Source organism: Ambystoma mexicanum, chromosome 5q (assembly GCF_040938575.1).
Source record: "Ambystoma mexicanum isolate Mex_15411 chromosome 5q, UKY_AmexF1_1, whole genome shotgun sequence".
NCBI classification, from domain to species: Eukaryota; Metazoa; Chordata; class Amphibia; order Caudata; family Ambystomatidae; genus Ambystoma; species Ambystoma mexicanum.
The window spans coordinates 615,938,443-615,965,052 of record NC_090933.1 but is presented as its reverse complement, the minus strand read 5'-3'; the positions used below and the strand labels follow the sequence as shown (position 1 = coordinate 615,965,052).

At 46.5% G+C, this 26,610-nt stretch overlaps 1 protein-coding gene across 2 annotated transcripts in view; it reads right to left on the bottom strand.

Moving 5' to 3' along the window:
* SDCBP (syndecan binding protein) overlaps positions 1 to 26,610 on the bottom strand; it is a 403,969-nt gene that overhangs the window by 279,432 nt on the left and 97,927 nt on the right. For both annotated transcript variants that reach the window (XM_069621090.1, XM_069621091.1), the window contains exon 3: positions 20,826 to 20,904. In XM_069621090.1, the coding sequence (XP_069477191.1) occupies positions 20,826 to 20,904 (79 nt within the window). The remainder of the gene's footprint in view (positions 1 to 20,825; positions 20,905 to 26,610) is intronic.

Sequence of the window (26,610 nt, the reverse complement as noted above, 5' to 3'; positions counted from 1 at the left end):
AACTCCATTTCTCCAGCGTTGGCATTATTCATGGCTTCACATGCTGTGAATATTCACCGTCAGGCTGGGAAAACCCTGGTAACTTTAGTATGGCAGTTTTCCTATGAAGAAATAAAAACATACTCCGAGTGTCCCATCAACGTTATGGGTGCTTTTGGCAGCACCAATGGGACGTCGAGTGTATAGCCCTGCACCCGTGGCTTCCCCTCAGATTTTAAGCTCTCCAAAAAGAGGATGTCCTAAGAGCCTGTTTGCCTGGGGGAGGGGGGGGGGGGTGTGAGGGCGCATGTGAATCCATTAAATATACCAACGTTGGAGAAATGGAGTTACAGGTAAGAAACTACTCCATTCTCCAGCATTGGATCTTTCATGTATTCACATGCTGTGAATATATGTTGTCGCAGAAAGAATGCCTAGAGATGTACATCAGGCAAACAGGACATATACAATATGATCAAAAAGAGAAGAACATAACTAAGTCAATAACAGGAGTAGAGTCAAAACCCAAGAAGATGCAGGGCTTACCTTACTGAACAGGCGTTTGAGCACTGCTCGCTCGACCTGGTGAACATGTGGGGCACTGCCCATGTTGCAACCTGGCAAGTCCTTGATAGGTATGCCCACCCATAAGGCTGCTGAGGTTGCCGTCGACCTTGTAGAGTGGGCTCTGGGAGCTGACTGTAATGGTTTGTTGGCTTTATTGTGGCAGAAAGATATAGTCGCCATCCAGCGAGAGATGCCTGGTTTTGAAATCGACCGCCCTTTATTGGCGGGGCCGAAAACCACAAAGAGTTGTTTGGATGATCAGACCAGATAGTACTTTAAAGCCCCTTTGACGTCAGGGAATGCAAAGCTTTTTCTGCTGGAGTAGAAGCATTATGATAAAAAGTTGGTAAGGTGATCATGGCGTTTATTTTGAAAATCCGATGGAATCTTGGGAATGAAATGTGGATTTGTAGAGAGGAGAACCATGTACTTCATGAAGCGGAAATATTGTGGGTCAATGGCCAGAGCTTGCAGTTCTGATACTCGTCTGGAGGACGTGATGGCCACCTTTCAAAGATCTGTCACTAGGGAGCTGTTTAGTTGCCACTCGTGCATTTAAGAAGGGGCTCTGCTGAGGCAATCTTGTTTGTACGTTCTGCAACCGTGGCAGGTGGACAGACAGGATCTGAATCCTGTGATGTATGGCCCAGTGGCAGATGGTTTGGGCTTCCTGGGAAAGGAGTTGCGAGTGCGTTACCCCTGCTTGCGTAGCTAGAACATGGTTGTGGTGTTGTCGGCAAGAATCCTTACCACGGTGTCCTGGATTTGGGGAAGAAAATATCTGAGCAGCCAGTGTACCGCCCTCAGTTCCAGGATGTTGATATGCAGAGAGTCCTCTGTTAGAGACCACAGGCCTTTGACTTGGAACTGGTCCAGATGAACACCCCATCCAGTTGCGAAGCATAGGTCATGATAGTGTGTAGAAAATCTGGTTCCACCAGGGGCATTCTTTGTTCGATGTTGACTGGACGAGTCCACCACTGCAGAGCGTTCGCTAGAGACTGGGAGATGACCACTCTGTCCAACCAGGAGCCCTGGATCTGGGACCATCTGGAAGTGAGAAATTCCTCTGCTGGGCGCATGAAGAGACGATAATTTGGAAATGAGTGGGATGCAGGACGACATGGTGCCGAGGAGGGACATGTAGGAGCGGACCGTGACAGATGTTCCTGGTGTAAACGAGCCCCCTAGGGACGGGAGTTTTCCCATCCTCACCTTCGATGGCTTGACTTGATTGAGAGATGTTTGATATTGTGCTCCTAGAAAGACCAAATTCTTTGAGGGGGCCAGAAAAGATTTGCTGAAGTTGGAGAATCCTAGATGTTGTAAGTTGCCACCCTGAACAACCAGTCGTCCAGATACAGGTATACATGGTGGTCGTTTCTCCAGAAGTAAGCTACTACAGGAGCCAGACATTTGGTGAAAGTCCTGGGAGCCGACTTTAGGCCAAAGGGGAGAACCTGAAAAACTGGTAATGGCTGTTGGCCGACAAGAACCTAAGAAACTTTCGATGCCTTGGGTGCATAGGTATGTGAAAGTAAGCATCCTCGAGATCTAGAGTTGCAAAAAAAAAAAAACTTGTCGTTTTGTACTGCCCTTATAACGTCTTGCAACATTAGCATCCTGAACTTTTGCTTTTTTATGTTTTTGTTGAGCAGCCACAGGTCTAGAATGGGGCAACATTTTCCGATTGGCTTCTGGACTACGAAAAACCTGGAATAGGTACCCTTTCCACTTGCCGATCGTCTGGACTGCCCCGGTTTGCAGTATGAGACGAACCTAGTGACAAAACGCGAAGGTGAGGCGGAGATGTTTTTATTGGAGGAATGGGGGTTGTGGACGCCTGAACTCCCAACAAGTGGCCGTATTGGATAGCTTCCAGCACCCATCTGTCTGAGGTTATTGAATTCATTGAGGTGGAACACCACCTTCCCTCCCAGTCTGCTGCCCCTGGAGCAGTCATTCTTGCAGCTTGCTTTGACGGCCTTGTTGTGAAGAGGAGGCTCCCCTTTTCCTCTGGCCTTGCTACTCCTTGTTGCGTTGGGCCGATTGGAAGCAACGCCTGTAGCCTTGGGAGTAGTTAAGATGATCTACTGCATCCCTTATCTCGAGAACCTGAAAACCTTGCGTTTCGCGAGGAACCACGAAAGGAGCAAAAAGATCTTCTGCCCTGCAGGGCTGTAAGGGATCTTGCCGTATCAGAGTCGGCTTTCAAAGCATCTTCGATCTACTACCCAAAAAGATTCTCCCCTTGCAAGGCATGTCCACAACTTTGTGTTGAACCTCCTGGTGGAAATCCGTGCATGCATTGAAGCCAAGCTTGACGCCCGAGAACCACCCAGTTATTAATTTGCTTGAAACCAGTCTCCGCAAGGTCGACCGCAATGTTTATACTGTGGTTAGATGCCTCTTCCCCAGCGCACCAAAAGCATAGCTTCCTTCCGCTGCTGCTCTGGAAGGTGGTCAAGCAGTGGTGCTAGGCTATGCCACATCTCGCTGTCATACCTTGCCATGATGGCCAACAAGTTGGCAGCCTTCACAGTAGTGGCTCCAATAGCGAGGACTTTACCGAAAGCATCCAACTTTTGGTTGTCATTTCAGGAGGAGTGGCGCACTTGTGTTGAGTGCAAGCCTTTCTACTAGCCGCTGCAGAAACAACCGATTATGGTGTAGGCTGCGATGTCAGGCACTTGAGTGGATTCGGGAGTTTTAAATTTCTTCTTCAAACGGCCTTTGACCGCTCGCTCCGTAAACGGGTTCTTCATCGTACGGAGACCCTCCTGCCATATGTGATCCAATATAGGGATTGAGATGATTGGGCCAGACTACTCGAAGCGTCCGGGTCTGTATCCCAAGTATCCACCCTCCTTGGAGAAGAGGAGAGGAGACGGTGCCTTGTGGTGCGATATCAGTCATCCAGCTCTCTTTCCTCTTGTTCTGTACTCTGAGGACTAACAGCCCTAGGAGATGGGGGTGGAGGTGGAGCCGGTGATCGCCATCTGGGGCGAGAGTTCTGATTTCGTGAGGTATCGGAAGTATCCATCCGACGAGGAGTAATCCGTGTGCTCTGCAACAGCAGGACCGCTTGTGTTTGAGACATAGGGCGCATGGCATCTAATTGCCCCAGGAGAGACTTCAAAGTGGAGAGAACTTGCAGAGACAGTAATGACTGCAGACTAAGTAGCGGATATTGAAGTGGAAAAGGTCCCATGTCCATTGAAGTGGAGGGCAGGGCCGGTGACTGCACAATGCGCTGCAGCCCCAGCACTGATGGATCTACTCTTTTGGCATTAAACGCACAGGGAATCCGAGCTATGACACTATAGACTTCCTTGACATCAGAATTACTATTGACGACATGAGCTTACATACCACAATGTACAGAAACCCAACAGAGGTGAACTTGGTTCTTTTCGCCACCAGCTGCCACTGAAAGAGGTCATACAAAACATCCCCACAGGGGAAATCCGTGCAAAAATAAATTGCACCAGCTACCCAGCGTACGAAGCTAAGTGCCAACTCCTGAGAGAAAGATTCAGAGGATACCAACACAAGACAATTGAAACTGCAATAAAAACTGCCACAGCATCTACCAGGGACACTCCTTACCCCCCCTAAAGTGAAGGTCAAACCAAAAAAATTATACTATAAGATATGTCGCTCAGTTCTACCACGACCGTTACACACTACAGAAAATCCTGAATAAACACTGGCATTTCCTAGCTATTGATGCAGGCATCCAAAATTGGATAGCAGCATTGCTCCAGATAGGATTTTGAGGTGGGAGTATTTTACGCATGCTTTTTCAAATTCGAGAGTAAATGCAATATCAAGAGTAAAAATTAGTTTTCTCCTCTGCAAGAGAGGAGAGCGTATCCAACACATACTATCGAATTGTACATTTTAAAGCACAATATGCAGAGATGTGATGGCAGTCTTTCTTGAAAGTAACAGCTTTAAAGTTTCTGTGTTTGTTCCAAGTAAATGTTTCTGAACAAACAGTAAAACTAACACCGCCGGTTTCGGCAAAAGGCTTCCCTCGCCTCTCTGCCCAACAAAAGGCAAGTGCGCACATCCAGGGGTGCACAGAGTCATAAACCTTGTGCCCCTTCTCTCCATGCACAGCCAAACCAATCTGGCTGTATGCATTTACCTTACCAATGAGGAGACTTGAACCTGCAACCATGCCACTGGAAACCACATGCCCTAACCTAGGAGCTACTAGGCCCTCCACAGCGAAACCACAGGGGACGATGTAAATGATTCATGAAAATATCCTAGCAAACCGTACACTAAATCTGCTGACACTAAATCACAGAAACCATTGTGCCCCTCACTACCGCTGTGCACCCATGAAGGAAGCCCAGTACATGAAAGCAAAAAGCTGCAACGAGCATTGCTATGCACTGCAATCGCTCGGACCATTGGTTTTGCCCATAATGGGACACACATTAATCCTTATTATGGGAAGGATGGCTTTGAAGGGCTATAACCAACATAAATGAAACAGTACCACCGATTTACACTTTTAGACCAGACACAGGTAGTCATCAAAGTATACCGGATTCTTTAAAGGACCGTGCAAAAGTGGTCTTCACTTTTCATCACAAATGAAAATCACATTTACAAAAAGCATTACAAACTTGAAGACAATACACTGCCAGTGGTAACGATTGTTATAGAGGAGGTAATTACAGTAGCTAAGCGAAGAAGTCATTCATGCAAAACCCATCAACTCGTTATTGGGCAAGTCTGTGCCCTGTTACTGCACTGCGATTTGTAATTCTACAGACTTTTTCGTATGGTCAAAGCCATACACCTTCACCCCTAAACGCCCATACGAGCAAGCAGACCCTGGCACTCACTAGACATAAGCCAAGTTACCCTACCCCACGACACAGCTGGAAAGATCGGCTGCTCTGCAGCCATTGCCTCGAAAAAATAAATAAAAACACTCCCCTTTGCTGATCAAGCAGGCCTCCTTGGCTGTGCATATTTTTGCAGGCTGAGCGGTGTCTTGCAGAGCTCGATATCCAGAGGCACTGCAGTCTGCTCACAAAGCTCCTGTGTGCAGAACTGATCGTTCATACTACAGTGCCATCTACTGGCAGAAAGAGGATTTTTTTAAATAAAGAATTACAGTGAAAATCCAGCGTAAACCATACGCATTTAAAAGTGAAATGTGCCGTATTGGCAAGAATTAAATGCGTACAAAGGCCTATTACGCCCCTTATCTGGAGGGCTGGATAGCAGCAAGACCACAATTTTCGTTCACATAAGCACTTACCCCAAGAACAATGCTTAGTCCATTATACATGGCACCTATACAACCAGCAAGCCAAAACTGTCTCACTGCTTCTAAAGCATCCGGTTTGCACAAATGCAGAACCTGCTCCATGCACCCGCACGCGCTAAATGCCAAGTCTGTCAACTTCAATGACCACCCCCCCCCCCCCCCCCACTGTCATCGGATCAATTGTGTTATCTGTAAATCAAAATGTGTTGTCCATGTTATCTTCTGTGTGTGCAAGCTCAACTACATTGGGAGTACCATCAGGGAACCAAGGACAAGAATCCCAGAACACCCAAGCTCCCAGGACGCAAGGACATCCAATTCATTGGGATTGAAATGGTCAAATGCGACACAAGAGGAGGGGACCGTAAACAAAAGACAGAGAAGCAAGACTTCTATGCAAATACAGAGGTGTCAACCTGGGTTTAAATACTGAGCATGAACTGAATGTCTTCTTGTGAAATATGTATACTTTTTCTTGCCCTCTCGTTACAAACCCAATGTCCACGCACCCAATCGCTGTGTTGGGACTGAAAGCATCTCTTCCACAGGCCAGGGAGCTACTGCCTGGCACACACGTGCACTATATCTGGGACATCATGCCTTTATCATGGGGTTTCACAGCCCACATGTTACTATCAAGTTGCTTAATTCCTCACAGCGCATTCTTTTTGCTTGCTTTCTTACTCAATTGAGCCACCTCCACACTCCCTTACACCACATAACAGGCTCATCTTGCCCTGACATGACAGTCTATGGAGCTGTGACACTTCTTAGATATCAATGTCGCACAAAGTTAGAGAGTTTGTTGAAGAAAAATTACTGTAGGGTCACCAGCTGTAAAATCACTGTAGGGTTCACAGCTGTTACACTTGCGGAGAGTAGAGCTGAAATCAACTCTAGCAAAGAAGCTACTGCAAGTCTGAACTGAGAAGAGGAAGAGAAAAGCTACAGACACTCAGGTAAGTACCCCAAGTCAGAACATTACCTTTGGTTAGAAGAGTGGTCGAGCTGGCTTCTGTCTGGTTGCAGCGTTGCAGATCCTGGGTTCCTGGGCCTCAGTCGTGGGGACAAGAGGGAGGACGCCTGGAGGACTCCTGCGGCCGCAATTCGGAGGTAGGTGGCAGCTATGGGCTCTTTTCAGATCAGCGGTACTGGTTTCAGCACTCGCTCAACAGCACCACCGCGAATCTTGGACACCGGTTGGGCTTCCTTCACTGCTCGACTCGTGCACTCTGGTGAGGAACACAAGCTCTGGTCGTCCTGCTTCTGGAGGGTCCTTAAGAGACTCCTGGAGCTTCTTTTTTGACCCCTGGCACTCAGGTCCTGCAGCAGCAAAGAAGTACAGCCAGTCGGGGAAGATGGTCCAGTGGAGTTGGTCTCAGGGTTCGATGGTCTCACTAACCCCAAGGGAACAATTCGTCCCTTCCGGAGCTTCTCTTGTCGATCAGAAAAAGGAGTTTCAGGATAGCAGCAGGGTTTCACTGGGCAGGTCAAAGATCCAGGAGGATGCAGGAAGCTTTGTTCATGGTTTCGTCATCGGCTTGTTCTTCCCAGTGGTCGACTGTCTTCAGTCCCAAAACCCTCGCCTTTTAAGCAGGTTGCTCCCATTTATGCACAGCTTAGCGGTCACTCAAACAGCAGGGTGTTTGTCCTGAAAGGACAGCCAGCCAATCAGGACTGGGTGCATTCAGGTATTCCTAAAGATAAAGGACCAGGGTGTTTCGGGAACCTCCCTCATTTCCTGCCCTTCCAGACACACTGGAGCCAGAGGTGGGTTTCAGTACTGAAGCCAGCTAAAGGCAAAAACGAACAAAGGGCTCAAACCTGGCTTGTCATGCAGAGTAAAACCCAAGAAAGTCCTCACTACCAGAAAATGGTGCAAAAAGACGACCAGGGCCTTTTTGACAAAATTGTCACCCATGGGTGCCATTACTGCAGCCGAGGATTCAGCCTGCAGTAGAAAAGCAATGGTAGGAAAGTTAAACCACTGCCACCAGCCATTTAAAGTAGTGAGGGTAACGTGAAAAATTGTACACAATAAGATGGTGTCTGCTGGACCTACAAAGAGAAAAGTAAATTTTACTTTACTATTCTTCGGAACAGTAGTTCACCCAAGAAAAGGTATTTACACCTTTTGAGAAATCTAAAGGATTTCTCTGTGACACTCCACTGAAGATGCTGTGTGTCACCATACAAAGAGTAGATGCCTATGTAGTTTGTCAGGCTTCAAAAACAAAAGGGAACACATAACCCAAATCATGTCAAAACACATGAGAGTAAGAAAAGGGCTCACTCACTCCAGAGTTAAAAAGTCCTAAAGCCCAGCAAACGAGCTGGGGGTTTCTAAGGTTGAAGGGATTTAGCACAGAAATGAGAATTATCCCTAAAAGGCCCTCTTTAGAAGACCTGCCAACTCCCAAAAAGAATCAGAGTATGGGGGGGGGGGGGGAGTTGTAACAGTACTTGCCTGAACCCCCAACACCCTTTTAAAGGTTTGGTAACTTAAAACGGTTTGCCATTGCTTGTTCACCCAAGCATTCCGAAAGAGGGGGACACTTAATCCCTACCCTTTGGAACTCTTCACTGGACCCCAGACACCCTCCGCTAACTTTTTCCAGTCTCACAAATCTGTGAGAAACTTCTCTACATCTTAGGGATGGACATTTAAAGTTTGTGTTGCATCTCTGTGGACCTCTAATGCGGCATACTAATGCTCACCTTCCTTTGCAGGTGTTTGGTATGTATTTTGGCCTACTCCACTGATTGTATATATATGCATCTTTTAGTCTTGTGTGAGAAGATTACATGCTAGTAGTCATTTTTCATAATGTTATATGGCCATAAATAAATACATATTTTTATAACTATTTGTTCAAGTGTGTTGTGTGTACTCAATGAGGACCACTTACCGCGCTCACCCATCCGGAGACTTAGACTTGACCACTCACTTTGCTACCTTGAACAGGTTTGGCTACAACTTCCAGAGTTGGCCCGGTCACTAACCTAGGTCGGTCTTCTATACATCTGCCCACCAGGGAGCTAGAAAGACCAGGTTAGACAGCCAGACAATCTGGTTGGCCCCCAAAACGGCTCCTCAACCCAGGTCACTCCCACAGGATGTGATTGGCCTACACAGGACCAAGATCTGTTAGATACAAACCCACTACAAAGTGCACGGCTGGGCTTGCAAAGAACTTGCATGTGCAGGACAGCCATTTTAGAACTGCCCTGTGGTTCGCCTAAACAAAGGATGCCCCTAAAACAAAAGGACTTCGAGTAGGATTTATTGGTACCAAAATAACTACCAAAGGGTAAATTGGGCTACTAATGTGGAAAATCAACGTGCACCTGTGGTGAAGCCAAGACTAAATGGCAGTTGCCACCAGCCTACCTTCTCAAAAAAATGGGCCACTTAAGCCTTATTGACGACCCAGGACCATAAACTATTAAAAGGCAGAAAGAGAAATCTTGATTTCCATGGGTTAGGATTTCCATCAGCTTGTCAAAAAACAATGCTAGGAAGTATTTAACAAAAAGCAGGCTCCAATGCCAAAAACAAGCAAATGGGCATTTCACAACCTCATACAGACATCCAGGACTGTTGCGTAAATGGGGCAACATCAAGAGGTCTGTTCACTTTACCTCAATGTCATGACTCAAGTTAAGGAGCTAGATTGGTCATGGCAAATTTTATTCCTCTGTGCTTGGAGGTAGAACAGTGCTATGATATTGACTGATTAATAGCACTCACCTGCCCATAATGTTTAGAAAAACAGCACTTAGGCAATTGAAAATTGCAGCATTCCACAAACACATTTTACGTGTGCCGGCCTTTCGTAGGCGAGCACAAATAGTGTACCTCCCGGTTGCCCATTGTTTCAACTCATGCCTGAATGGAGGAATTTATCAAAATATTGCAAAATTGTGTCCAGTCTAAACACTGCAAAGTCCTTCTCTCCCCAACCTATCCTACATACTATGTGGCTGACCATACCTTCACGGTATAATGTCCAACCTCTACTTGAGAGGAAAGATCCGACCGCAGGTGGGTAACTGTACCAGAAGGTTTAAATACCTCTATCCTATCTCTATTCAGAGAAGAACGTAGACACCAAAAGCTGCAGAAGCTTCAGGAACCACCATGCTCTATTGCCCTTATTGAAGCAATGAAGAAGCTGCAAAAGTCTTTGATGTCGTCCCCGAGTAGGAAAGATAAGCACCAATATTTTGCACTCTCGTAAGCCACTCGGCAAATTGTACAGGAAGACTTCCTGTGGGTCATCAAAAGTCACAGGTCATAGAAAGACCAGCAATGTCTGGGAGAATCCCAGTAGACTATTTATGTATTTATTTATTATTTGTTTTGGCTCAATGAGCCTTTACAAAAACAAAAAAAATATTACAATTTATACAAAAACGTAAAACAAGGAAAAGAGAACTACAACATTTTTTCCCTCTTTTTTATCAGCCCTGCCAAATTTTCTGTTTCCTATGTGCACGCTGGTTGGATGCATTTATCCTTTACCTTCGTATGTTAAATGACTATTTCACATTTGATTAGCACCTGGATAGCTGCAGATGTCAATGCAGCATTGGTACCCGATATGATTCTGTCCCACAGGAAGTCTGATACTATATCTTCCTCTCTGCGCACAAAATTTCTAAAGAATCTTGAATAATATATCCATGAACCTTCACAGTCCATTAGTAGATGCCTTAATGTTTGTTTGGCAGGGTTTATACAAATTGAACACAATTTCTTTGATGTATCCCCTTGGTTGCGTTTTTCCAAGACCGCCCCACAGTGGACGAGGTTTAGTCTCATTCTGAGGAAATTTGAGCGCAACTTCCTGTTGGGGAATTTCATTAAGTAGCGAGACGGACACCCAAGTTACTTTTCTCCCTTCAAAAGAGCACTTTGGGTTGGGTCAGCTCTTACTTTCTCTATTGTTTCGATCCAATCCCAGAGTTCTAATTTTCTTTTTACTTTGCAAGGGTTTAGGATCAGAGTTTCTTCATCCAGATCGATTCTCATCAGTGCTTTTGTTGCCTTTTCCCCTAATGAGGTCAGAAGAGATGATTTATTTTGCAACCTTTGATATCTTAGATCTCCATAAAGTGTAGAGTCTTTACTCGTAATTATTTCTCGAAAGAGGGAGAGGAGTTTCCATTCTGCCATGCAATTCAACGACTTGAGACCTAGCTCAAACCTTAAGCTTTTTAAGGAAGTGCAGCTTTGAAGGCCCAAGACTCTTTTCCATAATCGACCCTCAAAGCTTTCCCAATTAGCAGACCAAAGTCCTGGTTTAGCTTCCAGACCATAGAGTAACACTGGGACCACTTTTGCTAGGTAGAACCTCACTAGCGGAAGGATAGAGAATTTACAAAATTTGTGATTGTTTAATAATTTGTGATGTAGTGTTACTTTAGCCATTACCTCGGATTCTGCCTTATATAGTGCTGGATGGGTATGGCTGTTATATCCCAAATAGTTTATAGTTTCTACAATTCTTATGCTTTCTCCTCCCAGATTCCAGTTTTTGTACTTTGTTTTTGACAGGGGATGTTTAAAGATCAGGATGTTTGACTTAGCAGGGTTGATTGTTAACTTATTTAACCCGACATACTCCTTCAGTTTTCCGAGTAAATGTTGAAGACCAATCAATCAGTGTTCTATCAAGAAGTACTATGTCGTCTGTGTAGGCCAGCCAGCAGATCTTTCTCCCATTTATGGTTGGGCTTGCCATTGCAGACGGTTCTAGGAAAGGTCCCATATCTGCTAAGAACAGATTAAAGAAAAGAGGCGCTCCCAGGCACCCTTGTCCGACCCCCCTGTTAACCTCAATTAGTTTTGAAAGATGGCCCATTATATCAAGCCGAACTCTCAGATTTGTTTCCCTGTGCAGTTCCACCAAGATGGATAATAGCGTTTCTGGCATTCCCCACGCGGAGTTTCTCCCAGAGAAGAGCTCGTTCTACTTGATTGAATGCCTTTCAGAGGTCTATCCAGGCTCCATACAAGGGTTGCATTTTTCCCCTTCTTTTCGTTCATTCAATATGTTTAGAATCAGACCGTTTATAGATGTCGAGTGGCCTTTCCGGAATCCCGTTTGAAAGCGTGATAAGATGTTGGAGTCTTCTACCCATTTCGAGATGTGGTTTAATAGTAACTTCATAAATATTTTGCTTTCAATATCCAGCAGCGCTATTGGTCTATAATTCGCTGCTGACCGGCGATCCCCATTTTTAAAGAAGGGTATGATAAGAGCCGTTTTCCAGGATGTTGGAAATGTCTGTTTTTTGAGGATTTCCTCGAAAAGAGCGGATAATAGTTTTGTCCATAATACCGGTTCACTTTTCAGTGTCCGATAGGTCAGGCCGTTCAGTCCCGAGGCTTTAGATGTAGAGGAGTTGACTATAACTTCTTAAATTACCTCCTCCTTAAACTTAAGTTGCCAAGGAGTGTCTGGTTTAATTCTAAAATGACAGGTACGATCACCCTTGTAAATCTCTGTCAAGTACTTGACCCACCCATCTTCAGACACTAGGTTACACAGAATTTCCTACTCCCCCCACCCCCCAAATTGATTCATTGTCTCCCAAAAGTTCTTACTGTTATCTTCTCTTAGTGTATTAAGTATATGTTCACTGTCTGCTTGCATCCAGATTTCCTTCTGTGAGATTGACCAAGATTTGTAGTTAATTTTTTCTCTTTTTATTTCCGTTTTCATTTTTTCAACCAGATATCCTGCTTTCTTGATGTCTCGCAGGGCTTTCCGATGCTCTCTTTCTCCTTTGCGTTGGTTCATCAAAGGCATGGAGATGTTTTTGTTTGACTTTCCCCCGCTAAATCTCCGGGCGCTAAAGTTGCCCAGAGAAATTTGGTAAACCTGTATGGGTCGCATTGCGCTTTGCAAATATGTTCAGGATCTCCTTTAGTCTTCTGTTTAGTTTAACTCCCCCCATCTTTATATTTCACAACTCTGATTTTTCCCTTTTTTTCCCCCTCTAGGATCGGAGTTTCTCTTACCGTTTTTGTTACTAAAATATTTTCGAATAAGAGCTTGAGTCTGTTGTGATCACTACCTCCTTCCTGTTTTAGTATGAGGACGGAAGGAAAAGCGTGCAGGTCTTTTGAAACAAAGATGAAGTCTAAAGCAGAGGATGATTTCCCTCTACGCCATGTTATATATGGTCCTTGTTCTCCCTCTTGTGTACTATTGACTATGTGAAGGTCCCATTGTTCCATAAAGTCCTGCCACTTCCCCTGCTTGCTTTCCTATTGTTCACATGACATGCCTCTCCTTTCTGTAGAAGTAAACAGTTGGAGTTAAGGTCTCCTGCCACAATAATATTACTGGAGGCCGAAGTCACTTTCACTGTTTCAAGTAATAAGGCCAGATCTTCTAAAAAAAAGGTCCAGTTTAGAGTTTGCAGGGTTCCAATATATGTTTACAAAGACCCAGGTTGTGGGTTTTTCTTGTAGATTTGTTTCTGCTCTACACACATGGATACCTAAGGGGTTATTCCATATTTTTACTACATTTTTGAAAGTTTGATTCTTGAGTGCTATAGACTATTGGGTGTTGGATGCTCAATTTAGCCATTCAAAGTGCAGGTAGATAGGAATAGCTGAAAGTCAAAAGATGTGACACCACCATGGGCATTTTAGTGAGCCTCACAAGACAGTAAAACCCAAGGGTGGTAAGAGCATATTGCAATTGCCCACTGCCTAACGAAAGTTATAAATAGTGATAAAGACCCCCCCCCCTCCAAAATCGGGAAATGGAGACTTGAGTCTTTCAGATAGTCATCCGGACCAAAGTAGGAAAGATCTGGGTCATAGTGATCATCATCAACCTCTCTAAAGGAAGGACAACATTGACGTGGGAGAGGATTAAAAGGTTATGCAGTCCACTTATTTGTGTTTTGACCCTATAAAAACTTAAATATAAGCAAAAAAGGAAACGGCCAGGAGCTTGGGCCCTTACTGGAAGAGAGAGCAGAGTAACTAGCTTGAAATCCAAAAAACAAACACCCAGAAAGTATTTTAACATAGCTCTTTGTGGTGTGGTGGAGGTGGGGGTGGGGGTACCTTGAAGCATTTAGCATGGGTTCAGCTTAAAACAAGTGATTTTGCAATCTTCTTCCAGGTGAGCTTATGATAAAGTACTGTGTCAAATGGTCAATCAAGGATTTCTTAATCTAGCTGGGTTAACCATTCAGGCATAGTGCCCAACGGTTGCCCCTGCCCAACCCCGAGACATCCTTCGAGCTGCCTTATCAATTTAGCGAACTACAGATATGATGCCCCAGGTACCAGATGTGCCTCGCGGTGGCCAGATTAACTTGGAAAGTTAGTCCCCTGGGAGCTATTGCTCAAACTCTGCAAACTCCTTCGAGATTTTGGATTGCAGTAAATCATCAAAATGTGCCCAACAGAGGTACAGCACAATTTTGGTAGACCTTCCCAACTATACCCCCCCATTATCAGATCCTCCCTTGACCAAAACTGCTGGAGGGCTGAATTTGGAATAAAGAATTGCAACAACCATTACAGGCAGAAAATAAAGGTTCCGGGTGAGATTTGGGATGCCTGGACGTTCAGTTTCTCTTGCAGCATGTTATACAGGGAGAAAGCCTGGCTGGGAGTAGGGTTGAGCATGTGGCACACAGGAAAAGGGGAGTGGGCAAAGAAGGTCTGGCATCCAATATCAAAGACCAGGACAAGGTGGCAGGTGGAAAAGGAGGATTTACACCCAAAGAGGCACAGAAGGAACAGTAGTCAATGGGGATTAGCTCCAGAGAAAGTATTTCCTTAATCATCTCATTGAAGACAGGATTTCATTAATAGTGTTCATGAGGATCTGAAATGTAGAGGAAACCCTATTCTCCGAAAAACGATAAGTCTGTTGAGAGGGTAAGGTTCTCCACCATGAAGCTGTGGAAGACTGCTGCAGGATCGGTGCCATGTAGAAAAAGCCACAGGCTCATGCACCACATTTTGCAGAAAACTACATACAGATAGGTGCTGATCATCCCACCCTCGGTAACAAAGGGTCTCCGAACAAAGAAGAACTAAAGGAGAAGAGCAAGTCCCACGATCATGAGTGCCTGGTTGAAGGAATAGATTTGGTATGCATCCGACGCAGGCTGAAAAAGGATGCCTTTTACTCCCCAGCTCTGTCCACCATTTTTTTCCACAAGCAACCCTACACACACTATTGCCCAGATAAAGAATAGGGGCCTATCTGAGACGTTTTGCATGAATGAAGACTCTGCACATAGACCAGTAACAGGCAGAAACCACTCTGAAGCAATCAGTCATGGTGTTTGCTCAGCTGAGCAGCTGTTTCAGCAGATTTGGCCATGTTGCGGGATTCTCAGGAGGACCTTGTGCTATCCAAGGTAGGGGAACTTCAGTAGCAGTCACAATATTAGCCTATGGAAGGAACCTTTGGGGAGACTCCAGTGACTACTACACACTTTCTATTAAATCATTCCATAGATTTAGGTTTCTTCTCCCCCACACCCCAATTAACTCTCGTAATCTTTACTTTCAGCTTGGAAATTTCAATATAAAGACAATAGTTACATTAAATTATAATTATGAGACCCCTCTGGGTAGATTTATGGTACAGCCAGTGAGGCCTCGGTTTTAGGGCTGATGGTATGTTAAATATGCCAGCACTGTATTAGTTAGCTGACGCCAATATTTTGGACACCGCTTTCTGATGCCTGGATGGATGAAAGAGTTGCGTTGTATGGACAGTTGGACAATATGGTATTGTGGACTTGTATGGACAGCTACTTGGTGTGTATTCCAAGTTTATCACCAAGACTGCACTCTTTACAATGGTATGGTCACGTGATCAGCATGGCAGGGACATCTCCGTTAGGCAAGATTGTATGCAGTACCTCTAGGGTGCACTACAACGACCCTGGCCTCCTGGCAATAGGAAGCCAACCTTTGGTATAAGCTTACACAGGTTGGTAGCGGGTTGAGCAGCCAGGCTTATCTCAAGGGGGGGGGATCAATGTGAGCTGTAGGGGAGTTACACAGAGATTCATAGTGACAATTGTCCAAATAAACTCTTACACACAAGGTTTCTTCAATAAACAATTATTAATTTATTTACCAGTCAGTTATAGTAAGCCTTCTTCAGAATGGAAGAATCTTAAGCAACACACAAATACAATTCAAATAACAAACACACAGTTTTCTAAATAAGAAAATACCCATTTTGGATGGCTCGCAGACACTACCTACACCCTCAGGTGACTTCCAATTGCTAGGGTGATGTAGACATTACTAGATCACAGCTTCCATTTAGAATTTCTTGGGAGAATGTCAAAGAAAAGAAGGATCAGAATAGAACAAGTATTAACACAAAGATTCTTAAGCATGCAAGTACTTTCAATAACCCCTTCCCCCCAATGTAAAGTCAGTTAACCCTTTCCTGCAAGGAAGGCAAAAACACTTCGAGTAGAGAAAAGTCATTCAGAGAGCCAGGCCAGCCAATGTCAATTGGTCAAAAGTCACGGTGGACTGAAGCACTTCTTGCAGGCAAGTAGAAAGTCTTTCACAATGTTTTAAAAGTCTTGGTAGAATAGAAGAAATCAAAGAAGGGCCACAAGCTGATAAGGCTTGTGAGGTAAAGAAGCTGATAGCAACTCTACAAATGCAACCAAGCAAGTCTCCAATGAGGGCAAGTGGCAAGTTCTTAGACTGTACAGTGCCTCTATGTTGAAGAAAAAGTGCAGCAGAGGACTTCTGATCCAGTGCAGCTCTGCAGATCCTGCTGTTCCTGGGCCTTAGTCATGGGGACAAGAGGGAGGATGTCTGGGTACTCCTGCACTGCAATGGGACGGTCACCACTCACAGCCGGCAATCTTCAAACAAGTGGAACTTCAGTGTTTCAGCTCCTTGTATCTACCGCAAATAGCACCACCGCGGTTCATGGCTGTCGAGATGGGGTTTCCTTACATCTGGGGTCCCATACTCTTTTGAGGGGGCTCAGGCTCGGTCAGTCCTGCTTTCTGGGAGTCCGGAGGATCTTCCTGGCGCTCTTGGCCAGCTTAAAAGCAACTCACACAAACTTGTGTTCCTCTCCCTGGCTATTCGGATCCAGCAGCGACTGCAGTGGAAATTCAACCAGCTGCGAGAGGATGTCCAGGTGGCTAACTTTGGAGTTGATTGGTCCCACCAACTCAAAGGGAGAAGTCGTCCTTGCAGGAGCTTCAGTCGATACGAATTTGGAGTTTCAGCACAGCAGCAGGGCTTCACCGGGCAAACCAATTTTCCAGGAGTTGCAGCAGGCATCCTCTTCAAGTTCTTCTTCGGATTCCTTCGTCCAGTGGTCGACTCTGCCTTCCGAGCCAACAGCCTCGTCTTTTATGCAGCTTGCTCCCATTCATTCCAGCCCAGCTGTCAGTCACCCAGCAGGGTGGCTGTCCATGCCAGACAGCTAGCGGGCCAATCACCTAAGAGTGCATTCCTGTCTCCTAGGAGACTAAGCACAGGGAGTTTCGGGCACCTCCCTCGCTTCCTGCCCCTGCCAGGCACCTTGGAGCCAGAGGTGGGCTTCACTCGTGAATCCCGCCAAAGGCAAAATGAACAAAGGGACCAAACCTGGTTTGGTGCGCAGATTAAATCTCAAGAAGGACCTTTCTACAACGAAATGGGGCCATTGACAAAAATGGCACCCATGGGTGCTTTACTGTGGCTGCGAACGCAGCCAGCAGTAAAACCCCATAATGGTAGTAAAAAGTAACCACTGTCACCAGCCATTCAGCGAGGAAAGGGTAACAAAAAGGTTACATGAGAAGCTAGACAAAGGGGATACTAAGTAACCCCTCCAGCACCCTATTGTAAGATAGTGTGTTCTGGGTCTAGAAAGTTACAAATGTAAGACAATATCACTTTACTGCTCTGGGAAACAGTAGTTTATCCCAGTGAAGGTATTTAAACCTTCTGGGAAATCTGAAAGACTTCCATGTGTCACTGCACTGAAGGTGCAGTGTGACACAATGTAAAAGATGATGCCTATGGAGTTTGTCAGACTCCACAACCAAAAGAAACAGTGTTCAAAATCACATTAAAATGCATGAGAGGGTGGGGAAAAAAAAAAAAGGTCTCCCTCTCTCCATGTTAAAAAAATCATGTCCTCAAAATCCAGCAAAGTTGCTGGGGGTCTCTAAGGTAGAGGGAATTAGCACATTTCTGAGAATTCTCCCTAACACTCTTCAATCTGATCCTGAGCCCATCATTTGTGGGGTTCCCCAAGGTTCTGCTCTTTTCCCCATTCTGTTCAAGGTCTACATTCAGCCCTTGGCCACAATCATTCAGTCCCACGGGTTCCATTGCTATTCATACGCCAATGATACTTAAACAGTGTGTGTTCATCTTACGGTAGTAGATGGGGCAACTCGCCCGTGTTGCTGCTTGGAGTCCGTGGGTAGCAGGATGAATCATAACCAGCTATGGCTGAATGGTGACAAAACAGAAGTCCTGGTTATTAGTCCCCAGTATGCACCATCCTATAAGATGCATGATTTCTGCCCAGTCTCTTTAGTTCCCTTTCCCAGCCCAGTGGCTACTGTCAAGGATCTTGGCTGTAAAATCTCTGCATCTCTTTCTGCAGAAGCCCAGGTTAGTACAGTATGCCAAAATGGTTGTTTTCAACTGAAGATCCTTTATAAAGTTCTTCCGTTCCTACCGGTCCTCCTCTGCTCTCCGGTGGTTGCATCTTCTAGAAGCGTAACGACGTATCATTGCAATTTTCTTTATTTAGCTCAACCGCTATCTCCTGAATCGTTTAAAGGTGCAATAGAACTCTGCAGCCAGGGTCACTACTCGGACTCCTTTTCATGTCTCAATGTCTCCAATACTGTGTTCTCTCCACTCGCTACCTGTTGCATGCACCGTGATTTCTATGGCACGGGTGAAGAATACCTTCAGGCCAAGTTTCGCACCTTTGAGCATTAAGCTCTGAACAAGCTCTTTTGATTCAGGTGCCAAGATTTAACCAATCCAGTGGTTAAGTGGGAGCGGGAGGGCCTTCTCAGGGGCTGCAGAAGTCCTTCAGAACAAACTCACTCACGCCTTATACAGTGGAAAACTATTTTGCATTTTGACATCAGTTTCTATTCTAGTCCCAGTTTTCTTCCTTCTCTTTTCCTTCCTTCAGATCCTTCCGTTCTGATTAGCACCATGAAGCCTTAATTGATGCAGTTTGCGCTTTAGAAAAACTATTTACATCTACATAACAGACGAATGCAGAGAAGGAGATAGGACTAACCGAGATTGTGCTCTGAAGTGAAGGAAGGCACCTTCACACAGACCATGAAGGCCACCCTTTCTCTGTGTTATCTTAATTTTGCTTTATATCTCATCTTATTGAATTTTATATAAATCAAAATCTTGTAGTTTGCTGGTAGGTGAGAAGAACCCATGTGGTCAGCTTTCCGTTTGTTCCTATTGTGTTGCAATGCAAAACAGTGTCCTTTGCTAGTCTTCAAAATATATTGTGTGAGATTAGTTTCTCAGATACCGGGGTTAGGCCCATAATGAGGAGGCCAATGGGAGACCCTGGTAGTATGAGCAGAAATGCATATTCCACTAGTGTGCCTTCTGAGACTGATCCCCAGAAAGGAATGCCCAGGAAGGGGTACCATGAAACAAGGCGTGCTGCTTCCTTAAAGGACATTTCTTCCCAGCGCTGCAACCCGCTTCTAAGCATGTGCACCAAATATTGCATCACAGCACAAGATCCAGGCTGATTTGTGCTCTGGCCCCAATCCCCAAGCACGGGGAAAAAGTGTCCACAACTGGGAACTTCCACTGAGAACTGCTGCACATTGAGCAACTGGTTTTACTAAGCACTGGTGGAGGGGAAAGTGGCGTCAGAACTGAAGGGAACCAAAAGGAAAGGACAAATGTGAGACAAGAGGCAGGTAAAAGCAGAGAGAAAGTTCCTTATTGAAGTAAAGCAGGATCCTCAGTCACAACAGGTATGTTGCAGCAAGTTATTTTATTCCAGTTACATTAGGTTGCATTGAACAGACTACTGAGAACCACTGGCTCCCATCACCGAGGCAGGGGCTCTCCAACTGCCAGTGTGTAGAACCCTTTGCTCCAGGCATTCCGTCACTCACACCATAATATTCACCCTTACATCATCAGGCTTCTACATCCATCCCAAGCACTATACAACACTTATGTTGTAAAAGAATAAGTATTTTCTCTGCAGTCGATTGGACTGGCTGGCAGAGCAGACTGCATTGCCTAGGAGTGGCCATGTGTGTCTGGCATTGTTGGAAAATGTAATGGCAATTTTGCTGGACCAAAAAAAAAAAAAAAGTTCCCATCTGGTCCCCAATACACAACTCCTACAAGTATAGAAGAAAAGGCACAGGACAGAGGAGTAAGCACTTTACAAGTCATGGAACCTCAAAATGGCAGATTTTCTCAGTAACTGACTTTCAAAAAATTTGACAAATGGTAGGTTTTTCTATCTACACTCGATTACCAAACAATAAACACCTATGTTATCAATACAAAAACATGGGTTAAACCAGCTCTAATTACTGGAAACAGTCTACCCCGATAAAGGTTTACAATCCAAGAACCTGTATGGTATCCAAAGTGACATTTGCATCCTGAAAACAGTCTGGAAAATTATGTTATTTACATGTGAAGACATCACAAGAGCCATGTGTCTAAGAAGATCAAAAGGAAAAGAATAAAAACCTAAAAACACACCAGTTCAAAAGCAGTCTATTTACCAACAATTATACGTTGGTATATATATTTATATTATATATAGGTTTATATTTATAGTTGAAAGTGTAAATGATAAATTGTGTGCACCAATTCACACATTTATATTCCCGGCTAGAACTTCAAATACACATTTTAGTTTACAGTTATGCAAGATATTATATATCTCAATATCCCCCATTTTATGGCGCGCTCTCTTACCTCCATCTTGAGGAACTGGAGCAGAGGCTTCAGATAAAATTGCTGGGTTGGCAGGATTTGCAGAAAAGGCAGTTTGAGCCTATAAAATTGAACAAACATTTACCATACTATACACCATTTTAATGTAACAGCTAATCCTACCAGAAACACTTTTTCTTTTACAACCGACAAAAGGAAACCACAACAGAAACAAAGGTATCCTGCTGTCTCCTACATTTTCAATGAATCACAATGAATGGTCATTTCCATAATGGAGCAGCAAGTTGGGCTGAACATCGGGACATGAAGGCTACAGTGATATTCTGACCCCCTCATCATCTCCTCCAGCCACCATTTCTCTCACCTGTGACCTCTGAGCTAAAGTGAGGCACAGGAAGCGTTGCTGGATGGGAAGCACTCACAATAGTGAGGTCAAACACCAAGCGGAGAGGGTTGCGGAGGGGGAGCTGGAAGGGGTGCATGGAAACCCAGGCTGCACAGAAAGGGATTAAAGAGCATAGGAAGCGCACATTTAAAGTTAATTAGTGCAGCAAAAGCTGCTAAAATTTGGGATGGGCAACGGGGCAGTTATTCTCAGAGTTGGCAGAAGCGCATAATAAAGCGTCTCAGGGTTTGATCAGAGCACTTGGTGACTATTCAAAAGGTGAGAAAACAAGGCAAAGGGTCGCACGGGTAAGTACAAAGATTATTCAATTAATAATGGATTCAGATAAGTGTGGAGGGGAAAGAGGCTCAGTCAGATAAATAATAAAATGTTATATTTATCAAAAACAATTTAAAAGAATTGCATTCACACATCATAAAATACAAATAATTGTATAACATTGAAAAATCTAAAATATCTAAAAGCAACCTGTCAGACTCTGCTGAATGTAATTCATATCCATGTATATTTGATGGGCAGTGTATAATAATCAATATTAAGGTGCTGTCAAAAAAGTGCTAAGTGCCATTTTTATTGCCATACAAATTGAAGTACAGCATCTGGGCAATTATGGGACCTATTGGTTTAACTACAAACTTGATAGTAGGTCTGGACTTCTTGATTGGTCCATAAAAGGCGCAGAGAAATATTGCTTCATTCGCGCAGCCCGTTAAATACACAGATGGTGATAATTCTGCATCTCCACATTGACCACTTCAAAGCATGTCCACAAGTTGGTCACTTGACCATGCTCACATCTGGACAAAGGCCAAAGGGGGTAGAGGGAGAGGCATCGCGGTATGGCAATAGCACCCTACAGCTGAGTGGAGTGTAGAAATAAGCCAACTGGTATGTACCCGTGTTGAAGATCCAATGCAGTATTAGAAACAGTACCACATAATCGTTGTAGAAGCTTAAAAGCATCCACAAACAAACACTGCTGGCTGTGCCTTGGTCGCATATGGCCAGCTGTGGAAAACCTGGTCTAGCATAATCATTGAATCTTTTCATAATCAATGTTACTTGCTTGGTCCTAGATAAGGCTTTGGCTTTTATTTATTTTCTGGCTGCACCAAAGTTGTCAGGATATTCAGTAATTCAGCTTATGGCATCATAAAATAGGCCTCAAGGTGACAGTGGAGCTCTTTCCATTAGAAGAGCTTCCTTTCCAGCGTTGGGTAAAGTTGCAAATAGATTCCAAAGTGACACTTCATTACCTTTATCTTGTTCGATCTTAAAATCGCTATGTTTGATTTTCCAGAAAGTGAGAATTGAAGTCAGGCCTAATTCACATCTTATGGATTGGATCAGGACAGCATGAGGAAGTCCACGCACTGGGCGCCAGAGCACCCCCTTCAAGCCTATTCAACAATTTCAGTAAAGAATTCAAGGACGTATAAAATGCCCAGCACAGTTATGGCCCTATAGATGTTAATCAGGCCCACGAGTATAAATAAAAAAAAATTAAAAAAGGCACTAATAGTTTTTAATATTGTTGGGGTTATATACTTCTCTAGCAATGCATGGTTGAGCGTAGAGCCAACTGGACAGACCAACTAAATATATGCGTGTGTGGTCTATTTTCCAAACAATGTTTTTATGTTTACCTATAAGGAACAAGTTACTTACCTGTAACTGTTGTTCTCCAGCATGGGTCTGGCATGGATTCACATGCTCATGAATATTCCCCGTCGTCAGGCTGGGAATCCTCGGTAAAGAAAAAACCAGTATCAGTTTAGTTTCTGATCTGTCTTTCGTAGTAATAACCAATCACTGGTCTCTGCGTCATACTGACCACAGCCAATGACTGCCCTCTACCTAAGCACCGCCTCTGGCAGCCATCTTCAGATTTGGAAGCACGTGAAGTGGCAGTATGACCAAGTGAAGAGCCGCAGAGGGGTAGGCGGGAGGGTTCGCATGTGAATCCATGCCAGACCCATGCTGGAGAACAACAGTTACAGGTAAGTAACTTGTTCCTTCTCCAGCATGGGGTCTGGCATGGATTCACATGCTCATGAATAAAGAATACATAGCAGTACACACATGCACAACCACGGGAGGTGGCAAAGGCTCAACATTAAGCATCACATCAACTCAACATTAAGCATCTTACCTCCTCACCAGGCTCACCTCAGGCGAACAGGTTGCGCAGCACTGCTTGGCCGACCCTGGACTCCTCCCTGGAATCCCGGTCGACGCAGTAGAATTTCGTGAAGGTGTGCGTCGACCTCCACGTAGCAGCCCTGCATATGTCCAGCAGGGGCACACCAGATAGGAACGCCGTGGTAGCTGCGATCGCTCTGGTGGAATGGGCTCTCGGACGGCCAGGCAGCGGTCGGTTTGCCAACCGGTGACAGCACATGATACAGCCGGAGAGCCATCTGGAGATGGAAGCCTTCGAGAGAGCCTTCCCCTGATTGACAGGTCCAAAGTTCACAAAGAGTTGTGACGTCTTCCGAAAACCCTTCGTGCGGTCCACGTAGAACTTCAGCGCTCTAGCTACATCCAGCGAGTGCAAAGTCCTCTCAGCCGGCGACGAAGGCGACGGGAAGAACACAGGTAACACCAAGGGTTCGTTGAGATGGAAGTCCGACGGTACCTTGGGCATGAAGGAGGGGTGCGTCCTGAGCACTACCCTTGTGTCGTGGAAAGTCAAGTACGGGGCCTTGCAGGAAAGGGCCTGGATCTCTCCCACTCGTCGTGCGGAGGTGATGGCCACAAGAAAAGCTGTTTTCCACGATAGAAACTTCAACGGGGCCGAATGCAGAGGCTCGAACGGAGGTCCCATGAGCTTGGTCAGCACCACGTTGAGCTCCCACGCCGGGGCCGGAGCCTTCACCGGCGGGAACGATCTGAACAGTCCCTTCATGAACTCTTTCACCAGACGATGAGACCACAAGGACGTCCGGCCCGTGGTTCTGGTGTATCGGGAGATCGCAGCAAGATGAATCTTGATGGACGCATGTGCCAGACCAGCTTTGGCCAGCGTCAGCAGGTACGGCAGTACTTGGGGAGCCGTAATCCGTAGAGGGTTAATCTTCTGTGCGTGGCACCAGACAGAGAACCTCTTCCATTTGTGTCCATAGCATTTAAGAGTCGAGGACGCCCTGGCCTTTGCAAGAACCTCTCTGCAATCGGCCGGTATGTCGTATCCTCCAAACTCTAGTGCTGCAGGAGCCAGGCCTGCAAGTTCAGCGACTTCGGGTCGTGGTGGAGGATGGCGCCTCCTTCCCTGGAGAGTAGATCCGCGTCCGCCGGCAGCTTGATCGGCGGGGACGCTGACAAGTCCAGAAGGTCCGGGAACCATATCTGCCTCGGCCACGCAGGTGCGACGAGGATCATCCTGCACCGTGACCTCTTGAGCTGGTTGACGAGCCGGATTAGCAGAGGCAAGGGAGGGAACGCGTAGAGGAACAGGCCCTCCCAGGGGAACGAGAAAGCATCGCCCATGCTCCTCGTCTGGGGAAACCTGCTGGCGAACCTCCGGCACTTGGCGTTCGTCGCCGTCGCGAACAGGTCGATCTGGGGTGTGCCCCACCGTCGGAAGAGGCGATCCACCAGATCCTGCCGTAGTTCCCACTCGTGGCACGAGCGCAGCTCCCTGCTGAGTGAGTCGGCGATGGTGTTTTTTATCCCTGCCAGATGAAACGGCACCAGAAAAATCCCTTGGGCGACGGCCCAATGCCACAGGTCCTGCGCCTCCTTGGACAGCGCTGGGGACCTGGTTCCGCCCTGTTTCCTGATGTAAAACATGGTGGTGGTGTTGTCGGTGAAGATCCTCACCACCTTGCCCTTGAGGGACGGAAGGAAGGACCTGAGGGCCCAAAACACTGCACGGAGCTCCAGGACGTTGATATGTAGGGACTTCTCCGTCGGGAGCCAGAGTCCCCTTGCGTGCAGATTTTCGGTGTGCGCTCCCCACCCTTCCAGGGAGGCATCCGTGGTCACAGTCTCCTGGTGGGCTGGGGTCTGGAAGTCCATGCCCGCCGTCAGATGCGCGCGGGTGCCCCACCACCGTATCGCTCGTCGGAAACTCTCGTCGAGCTTGATCCTTTCCTCGAAGCTGCCCGTCGTCTGGATCCAGCGCGCATCCAGGAATTCTTGCAACGGGCGCATCCGGAGCCTGCACATGGGAATGAGGTAGATGCAGGAAGACATCATCCCGAGGAGGGACTTGATGGACCTCACTTTGGCCGCGTCGGCCACCAACATCCGTTGCACCTTGCCCAAGATGGTCCTGGTCCTCTCCTCCGACGGGGAGGCCAGAAGGGACACTGTGTCGAGCCTCGCTCCCAGAAACAGTGCGACTTGCGCGGGCACCAGGTGGGATTTGGCGTAGTTCACGGAGAATCCCAGGTCCGTGAGGAGTTGGACGGTCCTTGCCGTGTGGACCACGGCGAGCTCCCTCGTCTTGGCGCGGATGAGCCAGTCGTCCAGGTAGGGGTAGACGTGGATCCCCTCGCGGCGCAGCTGCGCCGCCACCGGTGCAAGGCACTTGGTGAATACCCTGGGTGCCGACCGTAGTCCGAAGGGAAGGGCTTTGAACTGGTAATGACGCCCTTGGACCACGAATCTGAGGAATTTGCGGTGCCCCTTTAGGATGGGAATGTGGAAGTAGGCATCCTCCAAATCCAATGACGATAGGAAGTCTCCTTCCTCCAGCTGACCCAGGACGTGCTGGAGGGTGACCATCCGGAACTTCTGCGCCTTGATGAACTTGTTCAGACGTCGCAGGTCCAGGATGGGGCGCCATCCTCCCGTCTTCTTCTTCACGAGGAAGTATCTCGAGTAGACTCCGGAGCCCCGAAGCCTCTTTGGGACGAGTTCGATGGCGCCCTTTCTGAGCATCGCCTTTACCTCCAGGAGAAGTTGAGGGACGTGAAGTTCTTTCCTGGCCACGGGGGGGACGCGCGGGCACCTTCTTTGAAACTCGAGCGCGTGGCCCCGGGCCAGGGCGTCCAGCACCCAACGGTCGGTGGAGATGGACTCCCACACGCTGACGAAGCCTGCCAGCCGGCCTCCCACCGGGGTGCTTCGGTGGGGGCCCGACCCCAAGGCCGGTTCAATCCTGCTTGGACGCGGCCTTGCCGCCTTGACCTCCTTGGCGACGACGGCGGGGTCCGCTAGACTTGCCTCGTCCTCTGTAGGCCTCTTGCGACGACGAGCGGGCCGCTTGACGGTAGGAAGCGAAACCGCCGCCGGAAACTTTGGAGGCGCCCTTGGCTCCGCCGCTCCGAAAGGGCGTCCGTCGTTGCAGGACTCCAAGGGCCCGGGCCGTCTCAGTATCCGCCTTGATGGCCTGAAGGGAATCGTCCACTGTCTTCCCAAACAGGTTGTTCCCGTCGAAGGGCATGTCCAGGA